The sequence below is a fragment of the Cherax quadricarinatus genome, chromosome 88 (genome assembly GCF_038502225.1).
Source record: "Cherax quadricarinatus isolate ZL_2023a chromosome 88, ASM3850222v1, whole genome shotgun sequence".
NCBI classification, from domain to species: Eukaryota; Metazoa; Arthropoda; class Malacostraca; order Decapoda; family Parastacidae; genus Cherax; species Cherax quadricarinatus.
Genome location: NC_091379.1, coordinates 5263803 through 5283486, shown reverse-complemented (window position 1 = coordinate 5283486; position 19684 = coordinate 5263803). Strand labels below are relative to the sequence as shown.

General features: G+C 38.4%; 2 protein-coding genes across 10 annotated transcripts in view; one reads left to right on the top strand and one right to left on the bottom strand.

Annotated features, from left to right (window-relative positions):
• Window positions 1–4610, top strand: part of LOC128698541 (activating transcription factor 7-interacting protein 1) — a 109017-nt gene extending 104407 nt beyond the window's left edge. For all 9 annotated transcript variants that reach the window (XM_053790812.2, XM_053790814.2, XM_053790813.2 and 6 more), the window contains one exon: window positions 1371–4610. In XM_053790812.2, coding sequence (XP_053646787.1) covers window positions 1371–1475 — 105 coding nt within the window. In that variant the 3' untranslated portion in view covers window positions 1476–4610. The remainder of the gene's footprint in view (window positions 1–1370) is intronic.
• A 3588-nt stretch (window positions 4611–8198) lies between these two features.
• LOC128698543 (signal transducer and activator of transcription C) overlaps window positions 8199–19684 on the bottom strand; it is a 41231-nt gene continuing 29745 nt past the window's right edge. Inside the window, exon 7 of the mRNA XM_053790820.2 lies at window positions 8199–19142. Within this exon, the coding sequence (XP_053646795.2) occupies window positions 18717–19142 (426 nt within the window). The 3' untranslated portion in view covers window positions 8199–18716. The remainder of the gene's footprint in view (window positions 19143–19684) is intronic.

Below are 19684 nucleotides of genomic sequence, written 5' to 3'. Positions count from 1 at the left end.
AATCCCAAAAAAGAAAATACTTTCATCGTCATTCAATACTTTCACCTCACTCATACATAATCACTGTTGTTGCAGAGGTGCCCAGATATAACCGTTTAGAAGCATATATAACATTTTCTTCCAAACTGCCAATATCCCAAACCCCTCCTTTAAAGTGCAGGCATTGTACTTCCCATTTCCAGTACTCAAGTCCGGCTATATAAAAATAACCCTTCACTAAATATTACCCTGCTCACACTCCAACAGCTCGTCAGGTCCCAAATACCATTTGTCTCCATTCACCCCTATCTAACACGCTCACGCATGCTTGCTGGAAGTCCAAGCCCCTCCCTCCAACCTTTTTTGAGGATGACCCATACCCCGCCTTCCTTCACCTACAGATTTACATGCTCTCCATGCCATTCTACTTTGATCCATTCTCTCTAAATGACCAAACCACCTCATCAGCCCTCTGACTAATACTTTTATTAACTCCACACCTTCTCCCAATTTCCACACTCTGAATTCTCTGCATAATATTTACACTACATATTACCCTTAGACAGGATATGACCACCTCCTTGCTGCAGCATTTACAACCCAAGCTTCACACCAATAATTTTTACTCTCTCTTTTGTCCCCTTTGCCTTTATTCAAAGGAACTATGCATGATCTCTGCCAATCCCTAGGTACCTTATCCTCTTCCATATATTTTTTTTTTTTTTTTTTTCAACAAGTCGGCCGTCTCCCACCGAGGCAGGGTGACCCAAAAAAGAAAGAAAATCCCCAAAAAGAAAATACTTTCATCATCATTCAACACTTTCACCACACTCGCACATTATCACTGTTTTTGCAGAGGTGCTCAGAATACAACAGTCTAGAAGCATACACATATAAAGATACACAACATATCCCTCCAAACTGCCAATATCCATATATTTATTAAATAAAAATACTAACCACTCCAAAACTGTATCCCCACCTGCTTTTAATATTTCTCTTTGTCCCATCAATCCCAGCTGCTTTACCTCCATTCTACCCATTGCCTCATGAACTTTGCCCCCACACTTGCAACTGGTTCTCCCTCACTCCTATAAGATGTTATTCCTCCTTGGCAAGTACACGAAATCACAACTTCCCTATCTTCAACATTTAACAATTCCTCAAAATATTCTGTCCATCTCCTGATACCTCCAACTCTCCTTTCTGTTTGCTGTTTCCTATTTCTTTTATAAAAGTAAATTTTAAGTCTACCTGTTAAGGGAAAATACATTTTTACTAGTATTTTGATCATAATTTTAACCACTTTTCACATTATATTACAGAAAATATTTTCTGTAATTTTATGGTTAAATATATATATTAATTTTGTTTTGTTTATTTGTTCACAGTTTATGCCTGGCCATGTGTATCACTTTGCAGTAAGAGCAGTGGATATCAAAAGTCGGTTGGGACCATTTTCTGAACCTCGAAGTATCAGTCTGGACAAGAAATAAGTCAGTCCTCATTATGTCTTAAGCTTCGTCAACCTAGATTCTTCAAAACTTAAAAAAAAATTCTCTTGTATTCGCTACCTTGATTTTAAAGTAATTTTCTCGCATTTGTATCACATGTTGCAAACAATTTGATGTCATTTGTAAATTAAAAAGTAAAGTTATTACTTGTTAATATAATTTATTTGATTTTGAAACCAAAGGAACTAAATGCCACAAAAAGTAACTTGTGTATATTATATATGATTCAGAGCTTGTTTGTTAAAGTACAGCCTGTCCTCACTTAACAACGGAGTTTCGTTCCTAGGACCATGCCGTTAACCAAATTCGTCGCTTAGTGAGGAGCATACTATAATGGTAGTGAGTGTGTCAACCATTTTTGATATTGTTTTAATGTCACTTTTGCACCATTTATAACATTTCTGGCATACAGTGGACCCTCATTTTTTGTGATTAATCCGATCCAGAGAGTCTGCTGAAAGTCAAAATTCATGAATGGCAAAACCATTTTCCCGATAAGAAATAATGGAAATACAATTAATCCGTTCCAGAAACCCAAAAATAAAAAAAAAATAAAAAAAAAATTCAAATTAAATAAAGATTTACATACAGAAAACAATGAGAAGTCAAGTACATAAATATGTAAAATAATATTACACTCACCTTTACTATATCAATTACTCAGATATGGTAAACATGAGGAAATTAAATCTTCATCAGAGTACAAAACAAATTCTGGCCACAAAATAGAGCGAAACACCAACGTCAAAGACCTGGGAGTGATCATGTCGGAGGATCTCACCTTCAAGGACCATAACATTGTATCAATCGCATCTGCTAGAAAAATGACAGGATGGATAATGAGAACCTTCAAAACTAGGGAGGCCAAGCCCATGATGACACTCTTCAGGTCACTTGTTCTATCTAGGCTGGAATATTGCTGCACACTAACAGCACCTTTCAAGGCAGGTGAAATTGCCGACCTAGAAAATGTACAGAGAACTTTCACGGTGCGCATAACGGAGATAAAACACCTCAATTATTGGGAGCGCTTGAGGTTCCTAAACCTGTATTCCCTGGAACGCAGGAGGGAGAGATACATGATTATATACACCTGGAAAATCCTAGAGGGACTAGTACCGAACTTGCACACGAAAATCACTCACTACGAAAGCAAAAGACTTGGCAGACGATGCACCATCCCCCCAATGAAAAGCAGGGGTATCACTAGCACGTTAAGAGACCATACAGTAAGTGTCAGGGGCCCGAGACTGTTCAACTGCCTCCCAGCACACATAAGGGGGATTACCAACAGACCCCTGGCAGTCTTCAAGCTGGCACTGGACAAGCACCTAAAGTCAGTTCCTGATCAGCCGGGCTGTGGCTCGTACGTTGGTTTACGTGCAGCCAGCAGCAACAGCCTGGTTGATCAGGCTCTGATCCACCAGGAGGCCTGGTCACAGACCGGGCCGCGGGGGCGTTGAGCCCCGGAACTCTCTCCAGGTAAACTCCAGGTATTGAAGACTTTTGGGTGATAGAAAATGGGAGGAGGGGAGAGGATGAAGGTACACTCTTGTTTGTAAGGGGAATCCCCTTTCATAAAGACTTCGAATACCAAGTCCTTTCCCAGGGTTACTTCCCTTTGTTTCTTAATGGCCCTGGAACCAGCTTGTCACTGGACCCCTGTCATACAAAATTTCTGTCCAGAGAACTCTGTTTCTGGTGTTTAAAACGTCCCTAAAACAGCACACAACATTGTTATTGTACGTATTGCCAGTACGGCCTGCAACAGCTTTGTCAGGGTGAAGTTCATCCATAAATGTTTGCACCTTTGTCCACATTGCACAAATGTCCTTAATCTTTGAAGAAGGAACCTTCCTCCATCTCTCTTCCTCCTCCTCTAAAGCAGTTTCCTGAGCTGTGGTCTGTTGCTATTGCAGATGGTCTTGCAGCTCTGTAGTGGTTAGATCTTCATCATGGTCCTCTACCAACTCTTCCACATCCTCGAAACTCGCATCCAACCCCATGGAATTCCCAATGCCACAATACTTTCCACAACTGGCATAGGCTCCTCAGGGTTAGTCCCAAACCATTTAAAATCCTCCCTGGAGGTCACTCCTTCCCATGCCTTACCTATAAGGTTTATGCAATGGAGGATATTGAAGTGATCTTTCCAGAACTCTCTTAGGGTCAATTCAGTGTCTGAGGTCACTTCAAATCACTTTTGAAACTGCTTTGGTGTACAGTTTTTTGAAGTTTGAAATGACCTGCTGGTCCATGGGCTGGAGGTGAGGAGTGGTATTAGGGAGGCAAGAACTTTACTGTGATGAAACGAAACTCCTGCACCATTTGCTTTTCCAAGAAAGGAAGAACACTGCAGCAGGCCTGTTGGCCCATTCTAGGCAGGTCCTTAACAAAGGAAATGACACGAGCAGGAGCATTGTCCATTACCAGGAGGCACTCGAGTTCCAATTTATTTTCCAGGAGGTATGTCTTCACACTAGAGTCAAACACTTCATTGAACCAATCAAGGAAAATGTCCCTCGTGACCCATGCCTTACTGTTAGCCTTCCACATAACACACAAATTAGCCTTGGCAACACTGAAAATCCCAGTTTTCAAGAAAAACAGTGTTGTTAGGTACCTAACAACCTGTCGGTATTGTATATACCATTTTGATGTTCAAAAACAGTGTTATACACCAGTAAAGGCTTCAGTTTGAAATCCCCACTAGCATTACTACAAAATATGAGAGTTAGCCTGTCTTTCATAGGCTTGTGTCCTGACAGTGCTGTTTCCTCCTGCATGATGTAGGTCCTCTCAGGCCTGTTTCATCACAAATGAACACTTGTTGGGGTTTGAATTGTTCAGTCTCGGTACCCCTTGAACTCCTGAACATACTTTTCAGCCGCTTTTTTGTCAGCACTCGCAGCCTCGCCATACCTTCCCACACTGTGTATGCCATGATGCTTCTTAAATCTCTCAAACCAGCCTTTGCTGGCCTTAAAATCACAAACATCAGCACTTGTTGCAACTGCCTTGCCTTTTCACAAATTATCGACTTCATAACACTATCTCCTGCTAACTGCTTTTGGGTAATCCACACCAACAGTAACCTCTCCACTTCTTCAAGGATTTGCGATCTCTTTTTTTTTGTCAGCGTATCTACCCCTTTTGCAACAACAGCTTCCTTGATTTCTTTTCCCTTCACCACGATCGAAGTGATAGTTGAATGAGGTTTGCCATACATCCTGGCAAGCTCTGAAACACGCATTCCACTTCCATATTTTTCAGTGATTTCTTCAGTTCAATCGTGTTTCTTACTTTCTTTACCAAAGGGCTGGCACTAACTTTCTTAGGACCCATGGTGACTTATTTAGCAGTTGGAAGCACAAAAAAGAATGGAATATTACAAAATGTATCGTATGCATGCATGGGATGATGGCCACTCGTTGGTAAACAATGGCACACCGAGTGTGAATGGTACGGGAGACTGGCTCTGTGTGTGCTGACGCTGGACGTGTACCAGATGATCGCCGAATCACGAACCATGAGGCTATATCTTGCCGAAAAAAGTTACCGAAAGTCGGATTTCACGAGTCGTGGTCGCCGAAATGTGGGGGTTCACTGTATTTTTAAATGTTTATCCAGTAGTGTACTGTATATTGAAATAAACAGAACAGAGGAAATCAGCTCTAATATACATTATTTAGGCATGAATACTGGTCAGAGAGCCCTTTGTAAGTCTAAGACATCAGTCAACAAGTATGTCGCTAAGTGAGGAGAGGCTGTACTTTAAATTGGAATCTTATCATAATACATGAGGAAGCTATAAACTTTTAAGGATCACACAGCGCCTGCTAAATGACCAGTAATTGTTTGGTCCAAGGAAGGAAAAGATTGTGCCATTTCCTTGGATCAGGATCCTTTTACCAGCATCAAGGCATCCTTGGAAAGGTTGATTGGAAATGCAGCTACATAATCTAAACTGGGATGTCTTGTGTCAAGGAAGGCCCTCCACACATCCCTTTTTTTTTTTTTATATAGTGTATAATTTTAATGGTTAGCAAGATGAACATCTTTCTGGAATAGAATTTTGCTTGAGCGTTGCAACAGCCATATGGTAATTAATGCTCGACACTTGGCAGGTGACAAGCACGTAACACTGGCACTTCACAACAGGCCACTGTTGGCTGTTGTCATTATTCCATTTATGGATTTTTTTTTTTTTTGTTCATAATGTTTTTTTTCAACTGGTCAGTGAATCCATATGGGGTAGTCTAAGAGATATGCCTACCTAATAAACATTTTATCACAAGGATATTCATAAATTCATTCATCGACATTTAAAGCTTCATGACTTGTACAGTAAATGCTCATTGTACTTAAACTTCATCATTCAGACATAATTAAAATTCATATATTGTACAAAATATTTAGTATAAGATTTTTTCCTGAAGTCTTGACTTGAACTTTTTGTGTAGCAACAGTCTCATTTTTTAAGTTTGTAAATGATATTGATGTGTTTTGATGCTTATATCTTAAATAATATTAAATGTTGTTAGTAAAAGTTCACTATTTATCATATTTGTTTCACTTTCATCCCCTTTCCCCCCATCTCCTGTAATGGTACCACCTAGATAGGATGGAAAATGTTTAGATATCTTTAGCCTCTGGTATAATGGCAAATTTACTCTGGATGGCTTATTAAGCTGGACCAGTAAAAACTCGCTTATTAATGTGTAACCTGGAGTTTTTTCCCCCCCTTGGTGCTAAGACATTGCAAGGTTATTAGTACAGCTTGTGCTTGAACACTTCCTATCTCATTCTTGTGCTTATGCAGTGTACACCGATGATTCTAAGTCTCCCGATGGTGTTGGGTGTGCTGCAGTTTTTTGTGCAAGAATTATCTAAGGCCATTTACAAGAATTGGGCAGTCTTCTCATGTTAAATTTATGTGCAACACTCGAATACAGTGTGTCCATGTCTGCCTTATCATCTGTGGTCGTTTCAGACTCCCAAAGTGTGTTACAGGCTATATGGAAATTAGATCCCTTATCCCATTGTCCTTCATATACAGTTTTGGTTATGTTGCAAATCTAGTGGACAGAAAATAGTCACTTTTTGCCGAGACCCTGGATACTATGTTAGGAATAATGAGCTAGCTATTCACGACCTACTGATTTTCCCATGGGTATTACTTTCTCAAGACTATTTGTCAGTGGTCATAATGTTTGTAGAATTACCAACTATGTTAGTTGCATCTGTCCTTTTACTTAACATATACCCCTCAAGGAAGGTTCCTTGATGTTGGTGAGGGGCTCTTGATTTAGGGAATTGGATCTGTGCTCCAGTTCCCCGAATTAAGCCTGAATGCCTTCCACATCCCCCCCCCCCCACCAGGCGCTGTATAATCCTCCGGGTTTAGCGCTTCCCCCTTGATTATAATAATAATAATAATACTTAACATATTTCTCAATGGTCTCATTTAGAACTGCTGGCAACACTGGACTGCAAATTTTTTATCAAACCATAATTTTGGATTCCGGCCATCTTCCCACCCCTTTCAGTTTAGGAGACTGAATTTTCATGGTTACATATTGGATATGTGCAACTTGCTAACAGGTACTACATGGAGAAACAACTGGAAACTAACCTACTGCACCAACTTTTACATACCACTGCCCTCCGCTCATTCCTAACCTATGCAAAATCCTCCCTGCAGCACTGTATAATCCTTGTGTGTTTTGTACTTACGTAATAATGTTAATATATAGTATTATATTCCCCTTCAAAGGGGTCTTGATCTGAGCTTTTATTGACAGTACTGCCAGTAGTTGTCACCTCACCTGGTGGAAATTAAATCTTGTGGTATGTCAGGTTACCCTCCATTAGATGGACATCTGACAGGGCCTCTGATGGTGGACATATCACCAGAAGTTCCCTGCATACCTAGGAGTAGGATATGACTGCTGTTCATTCTGGCTTACCTACTGTTATTACCTGAAAGATGATTGTCCTGTTAGTGCTTTTCTGTAATCAGGTGGTTTTGCTAGCCTAGCAAAATCACCTGATTAGAGGAGAGCTGGTCTGCAATGGCTTATATAACCTCCCTTTCCTTCTATACCACATTCCTGGGCCTCCTATTAAAAACACTTGCATTTCCTCATCTTAAGCTATTGTAGACTGTCCAGGCAGTGTGGTGTCAGTATCCACCTTGGCAGCCATGACCATGTCCCATCTATGCCAAGTGTCCACGCACTGTGGTGTTACAGTATCCATCTTGGCAGCCCTGACCATGCCCTGAGCCCAGAAACCAGCAACCATACACTTCCAAGTAAACTTGTATAAATTCAAGGACTATAATATTAGATACTGACTTTTAGCATTTAAACAAAAGGAAAAATACATCTCTCATCAGAAACATTGTTTAGGGTTGGTATGTGGTTTTAATTTATTTTTGAAGCTGTCCCCCCTCCCCCCCCTTTTTTTTTGTCCCGTAATGAGACAATGACTTATTCTCCTGGAGTCCAAGTTACAATACACGTTGCCATGGCCATGGATCCTCCCGAGAACTCAGAATTACTTTTGGGAAATCATCTGTTACTTGAACCCAGTACATAATTCTACGTACCACTAACCTGTTGCTTACCTTTGTATGAAGCAATTTTGCACAGATACACTTTTTATGAGGGGTACATCTTATGACAAGAATAAAACAATATAAAAATTTTATGTTCATTCTAGTACAATGTTGAATGATGCAACTTAAACCCTATAAAAAGCCTTCTACATCACATCAACATGGGGTATTTCCTTTAGTCAGAATGCATTCGAGACCAGCCGAGATTGTCAATATGTGACAGCATAAAAAAAAAAAAACGAACATACATGTAACTGTCTTGCCTCTAAGCATTCGTCTTTTTCATGGTCTTATAAAGACATATTTGGATGGTCAAAAGTTGAGTTAAAAAAAACTCAATAATTCTACTTGCTGAATAGCCATCTCGAAGGTATTGCACAAATGCATAGTACTGCCTTGATATGTTGCTCATGCTTTATATAAACCTGAATTTGGCCATTTTTAAACCTCTAGCTAACTGGTGATGAAACTACAAAATACTGATCACATCTGTGTTTGTCACAGTGAATATAAATATACATAAGCTTTGATGCCAAAAAAAAAAAAAATGTGTAAACAGTAAATCAGTATAAAAGCACTAGTATAAGAAAGATATATTGTAGGCAATGCAGTACAGTACTATAATTGATAAATCTGCATTAAGAGCAATTAAGGAGTCAAAAATTAAATCAAGAGATCTACAATGGACACTTGCTATCCTCACACTGATTAACATAAAATATGCACTGCATATTTTTATTACTCATTATGTTATGTGTACAAAAACTATAAAATGCAATAGAGTCCATAGTCAGCAAATCGCTTGTTACTTTATTTCTGATCTCTGTATAGTCCTTGTGGCTTAGCGCTTCTTTTTGATTATAATAATAATAATAAATTTATTTCTGATCTAAGAACATAAATGCCTCTCACATCATACACAACACACATTGTGCTAAGTGAAAGACATACAATGAGAACTACTGTATTACAGTAACATTTTACATAATAAAAATAGTATATAGACATATACAGACTAACTTTGTGCTCATCTGCTGCTTAGTTTTGAGCAACACACCATGGACTTGATCACTCCTCTGCAAACAAGCTGGGAAGACAGGTTGAAAAAGCATAAAAAGCATAAGTTTAAATTACCTATTCAGCTCTTGAGTGGGCAAGATTCAAACTCGTGTCAAGACAGTCATAAAATTAGCAGCAGGTTAGAGCACCTGGCCTGTTACTTTTAGAACTGACTTGCCATGGATTCAAGTCATGCCCATTCCCCAAGTTTTTTCCAATCGTGTTACAATTTTTGTCAATCATTATGTTACCTATTATCAATTTTGATAATCTATTATCATTTTTGAAGAAATTGATAAACCAGCAAATTTGCCACTACAGCGTCTCCATGTGAGCCAAATTTGTTTCCTATAGAAATAAAATGTCTTGAATAATCAATATCCATTCTATGTACAGTACAGTACAGTGGACCCCCGCATAACGATCAGCTCCCAACTCGACCAATTATGTAAGTGTATTTTTGTAGGTGCTTTTGTAAGTGTATTTTTGGGGGTCTGAAACGGACTAATGTAATTCACAATATCTCTTATGGGAACAAATTCGGTCTATAACGGCACCCAAACAGACTTCTGGATTGAAATAATATCGTTATGCGGGGGTCCACTGTACTTACCTCTGTGTGTGTGTGTGTGTTTGTTTGTTTGTTTTTGTATACACATACATTTACAAATGCACACACAGTGAAAGAAAGCAAAGAGTGACTGTCAGGAGAGACATCAAATGGGGAAAGTGTAACAAATGGGGTTCTGTAAGGATTGAGACTAGAACCGGTAATGCTTTTGAGTTATGTGAATGACATTCCAGATTGGATTAAGCTAGAGATGTCCTTGTTTGGTGATGTAAAACTGATGAAAACAGAAACATGAGGACAAGGCTCCAAAGGAGTCTGGAAAAATTGCACGAGTAGTCAGATAAGTCGTTGCTTGAATTCAACACCCTCCCCCCCCCAGTAAATGCAAGGCCATGAAGATTGGAGGAGCAAGACCTGAGGAAGGGGCTGCAAATTTCACTCAGAGACAAATACCTAAGGGTGAGCATAATGCCCAGTGTGTTGCCACTCGCACCAGTTGAGTATCCTCTGCAGCCAATGCATAATTCAGAGAGCTAAGGAGGGTTTATTGAGGTGGTTTGGACATGTAGAAAGGATAGACAGGGATAAGATGACAAAGAGTGTATAAATCTGGGGGTGGAAAGTAGGAGGGGTTGGGGTCATCCCAGAAATGAGTTGGAGGAATGGGGTAAGATAAGTTTTGATTTCTATGGGCTTGAGTATTTAACAGGCTTGCAAATCACATTAGATAGTAAATGGAGACAAGTAGTTTTTTCATGGATGTGTTGTTGAAGTGCAGGTAAGAACACATTTATGAAGGAATTCAAGGAAACTGGTTCGCTGGACTTGGGTCATGGAGGTGGGAAGGGCAGTGCCTGCACTGTGGAGAAGGGATGGGGATGTGACAGTCAGAGGGTAATCTGATTGTGATAACACACTTCTGGAAAGAATGATGGTGAATGAGTTTTCTTTTTTGGATATCCCTACCCTAGTGGAAGATGGCTACTGAGCTGAAATAAAGAACAGACACACACACACATACACATAAGGAGCTATGACTCGACCCCTGCAACTGCAAATAGGTGAGTACATGCTCACATGCACGTGCACACACACACACACACACACACACACACACACACACACACACAGACTATTACTACACACAGAGGAAAATAATTTTATATTGAGTATTACTTTTGGCTTGCAAACATAGTAATAACATTTAGAAAACTGGAAGAAACTTATAGAAATGATTAAAGTTGAAACATTTAGATGCAGAGTAAACCCTCAATTTAACAGAGCTCAATTTAGAGGCTCTTGGAGAGACAGGACACAATCTGCTGAGGCGATTCATTCAGAAAAAAAGCCCACTGGTTACTGAAATATTGCTAACTTTTTCTCCCTTACCACTCATCATTCCACCAATTGCTTCTCTTCCCTCCTGTACCCACCCTTCTATATCTACATACACACTACAATCTTAAATCTGCATTTTATTCTTAAATCTGTTATTTCTTTTATCCATGACAATTACCATTATTGACCGCCCACTTCCTCTTATTCTGGGTAGCTCATTAAGCCCAGGGTTTACTATAATTAAGTGTTTTATTTCTATAATAAAAAATAAACTTAAGCAACATTTTTAGTCAAAATAATGTTTTATACATTAACTTTTAAATTTAATTAGTTAGCAACAGAGTAATTAATTATACAGTACGTATGTGTATATTCAACTTACCAGACACTTTCCATCTTTTCTCCACATGTTGTAATCTGATGACCTTGATCAAATTATTAATGGATAATCACACAAATAAATATATATATATAGAACACCTGTAAATACAAAAAAAAAATTAATATCTCAAAAATAAAGCATTGTCACAACCCTATTCCACAAATATAGAAGTTCCTCTAAGGATACTTCCAGATATCACTCTTGCACAATAATATGGGTGTTTAGGTATGTAATATATCTGGGAAAGCGACCTGCTTTCTCACATAGCAAATAAGGTATACTTCACTTCAGAATCAGACGGTAATAGTTTTCATCCTTGCAAGTGGTCAAGATGAACAATTAATAAGAGCCAGGAAGACTTGCTATACATCTTCGCCAAGTGAAGTTGAGTAACTAGTACCTAATCTGAATCAATTTGTACTAAGAGACCATTAGTCTCTCTCTTATTATGGGTCTAATCTTAATCTAATGTGGCACAAAAATCAACCTGACCACGAAGGTCATTTGAAAGGTCCAGTCATTCTGTTAGTTCTCAAGTAATTAGAGAGATTCTTGAAACATTAGGAACACCTTCCCTTAAGTGTGGCTGTCCATACGATTATTTACAGAATGCATTACTCTAGTATAAACTTCAAAATTGCTATCACAGGACAAACAGTGTGGTTACTCTGGACCCCATCATCACTCAATGCCAGTCATTATAATACATTTTGTATATTTAAAGTTTGCAACTATAAATATGGCATGAAAAAAATCACAGAATTGATAACAAGAAATATTCTGCACATAGTTTTTAAGTGTCGATGGCAATAAAAAACTACAGTCTGCAGCCAAAGTACCCACTCTACTTTAAAACCTATTAAAATTAGTCTATATGAAAGTAGAGAGCAAGAGGCTAGTAACCCCATCTGTATAAATTACTAAATGCAAAAAGAAGAAAAACTTTATAAAGTTTTCTTCCTTTCTAGGTCACCTTGCCTTGGTGGGAGATGGCCGGTGCATTAAAAACAACTAAATGAAAATAATGGGGAAACTTACAAATATGTAGGCACAAATATCAATGTAATTTTTATGCTGAAGCTCGCATGGCAAGAGAAACAAAAATTAAAGGACAAAAAAAGCACAATACCGTGACTGGAACAATACACAAATAACTCGTACATAAGTGAGAGGAGCTTACGACAACATTTTGGTACGACTTGGACCATTTACAGTCACACTAGAAAATAAAAATTAAATTCATGTCATGGCAGCTGAGTTGCCAACTTCTTGACCTGAATACAATAGAAAGACATATTGAAATAAAGCCCCTCCTCACTTAACGATGGAGTTCTGTTCTAGGACCACGTCGGTAAACGAATTTATCACAAAGTGAGGAGCATACTATAATGGTAGTGGGTTTGTGTCAACCATCTTTCATATTGTTGTAATGTCACCTTTGTACCATTTATAACATTTTTGGTATATTTTTAAATGTTTATACAGTAGTGTACTGTATATTGTAATAAACAGAATAGAGGAAATCAGATCTAATATACATTATTTAGGTATGCATACTGGTCAGAGAGCCCATCGTAAGTCCGAGGTGTTGGTAAACGAGTATGTCACTAAGTGAGGAGAGGCTGTATACTGAACCTTCAAGCCACTGAAATCAATGGTTTGACTTGAATTCAGTACCAATAGGTTCTGGATAACTGAGTCAAGCAATACTATTTCATGATAAGACATGTTTACTTCATAGACTTCATATGTAGTATCATTTGTTATCTAAGATAGCAGTCCTAGTTAGAATAGAATCATTATCTTACCTGAAAGTACATTAGAGCAACCAATCACAATATTATCACTGACAAACATACGTCCCTGCAAATGCTCAACATGTCTCATACAGTCGTCTGTACAAATTACGAGTTATGTTCCTTGAGGTCCCATTAAAACAAAGACCATGAATAATACAAAATTAAGTTTACCTGGAGGGAGTTCTGGGGTTCAATGCCCCAGTGACCTAGTCCATGACCAAGCCTCGTGGTGGATCAAGGCCTGGTCAACCAGGCTGTTTCTGCCAGCCATACTAAAAAAATATAAAATCTGGGTTCCTTATATTTCAGAGAGCATATCTCTGTAATACTGCATATTGCTTTAATCCAGTTAATATTGACATCCGTAAGAAATACTAAGAATAGAGATATTTGGATGTACGGAGGTAGTTTTGAAGTATGAGACTGCTTTGAATGTGTATAACTGTAGATCATTCAATGCTCTTGGTAATATAAAATGAGTATAGCACACAAGAAAAAAACAATGAAATAAACAAACAATAAAAACTACTATCATGAACAAAACACAACTGTCACACCAACTTAAAATATCCAGAATTGTTAAAAACCCTATTAAAAATGTCTGTTAAAAGAGACTCCAGAAAGTTTACCAAGATTCCTACAAGCACTCTGGTAATTATAAACAACCATGAAAGCAGAAAGACCTAAGTCGTGGGCAGTTATAAGGTGCTCCACAGTCCACAAGCTACACAAAAGGGGACAGGAACCCCTGAAAATATGTGGCTTTAAGTGAGGTGCATGTGCCCGATCTTTAACCGACAGATTTATCTTAAAGTGATGATTGCGGCTATGTTGGATAATTGAACCTATTTACTGGTTTCCCATCAATAAAAACATTGTAATGATTGCAGCTGCACTGGATAACTGAACCTATTCATTGGTTGCCTGCCCATCAATAAAAACAGTGTGATAATCAAGCACAATAAAAGAGAAGCCCAAGAATTTGTAGGGACGACTGTATAACATTTAGGTTTAGCCAAAGAGAAAATGCTCTGGCAAAATACCATTACAATAAGCCCACATGTACATAGCATTCTTCTGACTATATTCTATACATTGGACCTAGCATTATATTGTCACCCAATAAGAACCTCACAGTCAAACACACAAACTTAGGATACAACTTTTGTATGATATAGTACAATATGTACTGACAAGTAGATGAATAAGACACATGCAACAGTTGGGAATCTATTTCTGAAATGTTTTGCCTTTATGGTAGGGTTCTTCAGTCAAATACAGAGTAGACTATAGAGACAGTAAAAGCAGTGAAGAGGTCAAGATGACATGATCAGCCTTGAACACTGTTGAAGATTATGGAGCTGACCACCTCTCATGACTGAGGAACTGACCACCTCTCAGGACTGAGGAACTGACCAGCTCTCAGGGCTGAGGGACTGACCAGCTCTCAAGGCTGAGGGACTGACCAGCTCTCAGGGCTGAGGAACTGACGACCTCAACACTACATCATCTTTATCTAATCCACTGCCTCTGTTCTCTCTAATTTCCTCTGTACAGTGGACCCCAGCCTTACGATATTAATCCGTTCCTGAGAGCTCATCGTAAGCCGAAATTATCATTAGCCGAATTAATTTTCCCCATAAGAAATAATGGAAATCAAATTAATCCGTTCCCGACACCCCAAAGTATGAAAAAAACTTTTTTACCACATGAAATATTAATTTTAATACACACAAACTGAAGAAGACATGCACAATTACTACTCTACTAAGAACAGAATACATGACACTTACCTTTATTGAAGATCTGGTGATGACTGATGGGATGGGAAGAGGAGAGAGTGTAGAAGTTATTGTTTAGAAGGGGAATCCCCTTCCATTAGGACTTGAGGTGTCAAGTCCTTTTCTGGGGTTACTTCCCTACTTCTTTTAATGCCACTAGGACCAGCTTGAGAGTCACTGGACCTCTGTCGCACAACAAATCTGTCCATAGAGCTCTGTACCTCCCGTTCCTTTAAGACTTTCCTAAAATGGGCCATAACATTATCATTGTACAGGTTGCCAACATGGCTTGCAGTAGCTGTGTCAGGGGAATTTTCATCTGTAAAGGTTTGCAGTTCAACCCACTTTGCACACATTTCCTTAATCTCTTTTTTCAATTCCGTACTAATTCTTGCCCTTTTTACCACAGGGATGGCACTAGAAGCTTTTTTGGGGTCCAAAGTGACTTATTTTGCAGTTACAAGCACTAAAAACACTGGGATAATGTGAAATGTACCGAATGTATGCGTAGATGCGACCGCAGTGGCTGGCTTGTAAACACTGGCGCTGAGGCCACACATGGGACGCGTCCCGGACGAATCACGTAAGGCAAGCTTTTTATCGTGAGGCGAGGCAAAATTTTTGCGTTCAAATGCTTCGTATGACGGATTTAATGTAACGCGATGCGTTTGTAAGGCGGGGGTCCACTGTATTGAACTGAAGAAATCTGTGTAGGCAAAATAATTCACAAATCAAGATACTTAACTGTTGCACATGAACTTTACTTATCTATAACTTTTATGTAAGATTCTTAGGGTTAAAGTTGCCCTAATCTGTAAATTAGGAAAATAACTTTTTATTTTAATGTGTTAAAATTAAATAGAACTAAAAAATACTGCATCATTCACCTTTTATTCTTTTTAAAGCAAAAAGTATCTAATGATAAAATCAAATTCTTCTTTACAGTACAAAAATGCTTAAGTCTATGGAATGTTCAGTGGAAAACACAACTCTATTGCTATAATCTCAAGTTAAAGGACCATTTGATGTCCATCACACAAAGATCTGAGTCATTATCAAGAGCTGAAAGTCAATAGGAAATTATTAAATTCATTTTGAAGAGCTGAACCCAGAGGGGTTATACAGTGCCTGAAGAACAAACAGAAAGGGGGTCATCAGGTTTGATCTGAGGAAGAAAAAAACAGCTCTAACACCTTGAATCAAGAGCCTTCACTAGTGTGAAAGCCTATCTCTCTGAAGGCCGAGCCAATAGGCAAGATTACTAGAAAAGCTATAAATTTTAATTACATGGCACCCATTCTCAGTTATACTTATTTTAAAGGCTTAAAATAACCTATACACAAAGTATTGTAACATCCTTGGCTGAAACAATGCCCTCGCATAATCCCAAGTGAAACGCAATGAAAATTGTCAACACTCAGTTGTAGCTGCCAGAGATAAGTCTAGTTACTGTACTTTGTTGCGGCTGTGCCAAATATCATACACATATCCATTTCTTTGCATGAATGAAGTAAATAACTATTTAGCAAACTTTTCCATTTATGTTCCAACAAAGAGGTTAAATCTGACCTTGACCTGACCTCTAATCCCTTGATTTTGACTTTGAATTAAAAGTAACTTCAGAAATTTATTCTACACAACTTCAAACTCATAAAAGAAAAAGAAAAAAAAAAGTTTAAAAGTTAAATTGTGAAGATGGCAAGCAGTGACCATCTTGGACTCGTGCAACATACCAGAGTTGGTCAAAGATCAAGCTTGAGTAACAAAGCTTAATTTGTTGCTGGACTTCATGGGAGTACAAATCCATCAAGAAATTTCATACTAGACTTAAGAAATGACCAATGAACTCTTTATTCTCACAAATGTATTGCGACCTGATAAAAAGTAAGTGTATTAGAAAAAATATCACCAATAAAGGATTCTATAATATTGCATTTTTCTCTTTCCATCTCTCCTCTATTCAGGAGTATTTAGATATATTCAATGTAATCCTACATATAACAAAGTTCTACTTAGAACAAAATAGTGTTCATGTAACAAACTCACAATGTGGTGGTGGCAACAACTTAAAATAATTCATCTCAGGAGAGAGAAATTATGATGGTGTTTCAGTGTGTCCTAGACCACTGTGTCAAGTCATAACTGACTTGGCAGTGGTTCAGGACAGAAACAATTTTTTAATCATTGCAGGTTTAATGTTTAATTTTATTACAATATTTTCTGTTTAGCGACATCAAAATTGTCATAACTGCGCACCTCTCACAAGATAGTGATAGTGTGAATGATGGTGAAAGTTTCTTTTTCAGGTCACCCTGCCTCAGTGGGAGACGGCCAGCATGTTAAAAAAAAATCCTCTCCATGGGGAAGTGGAAAAGAACCCTCTGTCAGCCATGTGTGTTGCATGAGGCAACTAAAATACCATGAGCAAGGGGCTAGTAACCCTTTCTCCTGTATAAACTACTAAACGTAAAAAGAAAAACTTTGTTTCTTCTTTTAATAATGCCTCTTTTTAGTGCAAATTATTAGTGATTTGTTCCTAATAAAATATTGATCTTTATATTGTAAATTTCCACCCTGCCTCAGTGGGATACGGCCAGTGTGTTGAAAGAGAAAGATATTGTAAATTTATGCACTATAAGTACATGAATGGGTGAGTCAGACCTGCCTTGTATGGGCCAGTAGGCCTTCTGCAGTGCTCCTTCTTTCTTTTATGTTTCTTAGTCAACACCTTGCTGTTAGAGTCCCTCACACCACCTCGTCCAAGCACAGCTCTTGTAGTATATTACTGATGCTTCATATCATGCAGCCAATCACTCCTCTTTATTATAAGTTTACTGTCGAAAGTTCTATATTTGTTTAACACGAGGTATACGAGAATGTAAACCAGCAAGTGTATAAAATTTACACGTGCAGCGTTTTAGAAACTTTTATCAGGATACGATTCCCTCACCAGCTTTACCAACTACACTGGATTGATTGTGAGCAAAACATTGGTCTGATAATGCTCCTGGTGAGCAAAACATTGGTCTGATAATGCTCCTGGTGAGCAAAACACTGGTCTAATAATGCTCCTGGTGAGCAAAATATTGGTCTGATAATGCTCCTGGTGAGCAAAACATTGGTCTGATAATGTTGGTCTGATAATGCTCCTGGTGAGCAAAACACTGGTCTGATTAAGCTCCTGGTGAGCAAAACATTGGTCTGATTAAGCTCCTGGTGAGCAAAACGTTCCTTTATAAAGGTTTTCTAGTGCTGTACACGTGTCTATTTTATTTATTTTTTTCACATATCAATGGAAGCTCTCCTAAAATTAAAAACTAATTAGTTTTATCACAGAAAAACTATAAATAGGTGAACATTCTTGAACTTCAATATTCCATTGTTTTATGATGAATTTTCTTCATGACAAATACTGATGAATAACTGAAGTGTAATGAACACTTCTCAATGCTCAATAATAACCCACATGGAAACAAAAAGTCAAAAGATTGATTGATCTGTATACTTGATCCCACAACGGGGATCAAAATACATGAATCAATTAATCTTCTGAGTGTCAGTCTCCAGGTGGGTTATTATTGAGCACAAATATATTGTAGGCAGAGGTCCCCCAAATGCAAGTAAAATTAAGAGGTAAATTAACGATCTGATGGATGATTGTATTAATTAAATTACTGGTGGAAAGTATTTTCTTTCATGCCAGCCATAAAGTATGCTGGAGCCTCTAACATCTTCTGGCAGGATGGAATTTGATTCACATGAGGCGGCGCCATGGATTGGTGAGGTTCGAGGTAATGGCCAGGGAAGTATATATCCCCATTGGGGATATATGCATGAGGAGGCTCCTGCATGGTTGTAGCATGGGCAGGTGGGGGAGGAGGAGTACAGTGAGGATGGATATGGCCCATTGGTGGGGGTGGTGGAGTGTACATTTGCTTGTTCTCCAGTTTGTTTGGTTTCTTCTTTGTAGTGCGAGGTTTCTTGATTTTGTGAGTATTGTAGGTTTCAACATTATGATTGGGGCTCATTTGGTTGGGAGACTTGACTGGTCGTAGGTGTTTTCCACGTCTGTCTGGTTCAGGTACAAGAGCTCCATCCTGTAATATTAATGTTCAAATATTTATTAGGACAGCTCAAACAATGGAAGCTAACATGCTCAAAATACAGCCTCTCTTCACTTAATAACGGGGTTCCATTCTTAAGAGTAGGTTGGTAAGTGAACTGATCGTTAAGTGAGGAGCATACTGTACTGGTAGTGGGTTTGTGTCAACCATCTTTAATATTTTTTTAATGTCACCTTTGCATGATTTATAACATTTCTGGAATATTTTTAAATGTTTATACAGTAGTTTACTGTATATTGTAATAAACAGAATAGAGTAAATCAGTTCTTATATGCATTACAGTGGTCCCTCAATTATTTTTTTTTTATTATCACACTGGCCGATTCCCACCAAGGCAGGGTAGCCCAAAAAAGAAAAACTTTCACCATCATTCACTCCATCACTGTCTTGCCAGAAGGGTGCTTTACACTACAGTTTTTAAACTGCAACATTAACACCCCTCCTTCAGAGTGCAGGCACTGTACTTCCCATCTCCAGGACTCAAGTCCGACCTGCCGGTTTCCCTGAACCCCTTC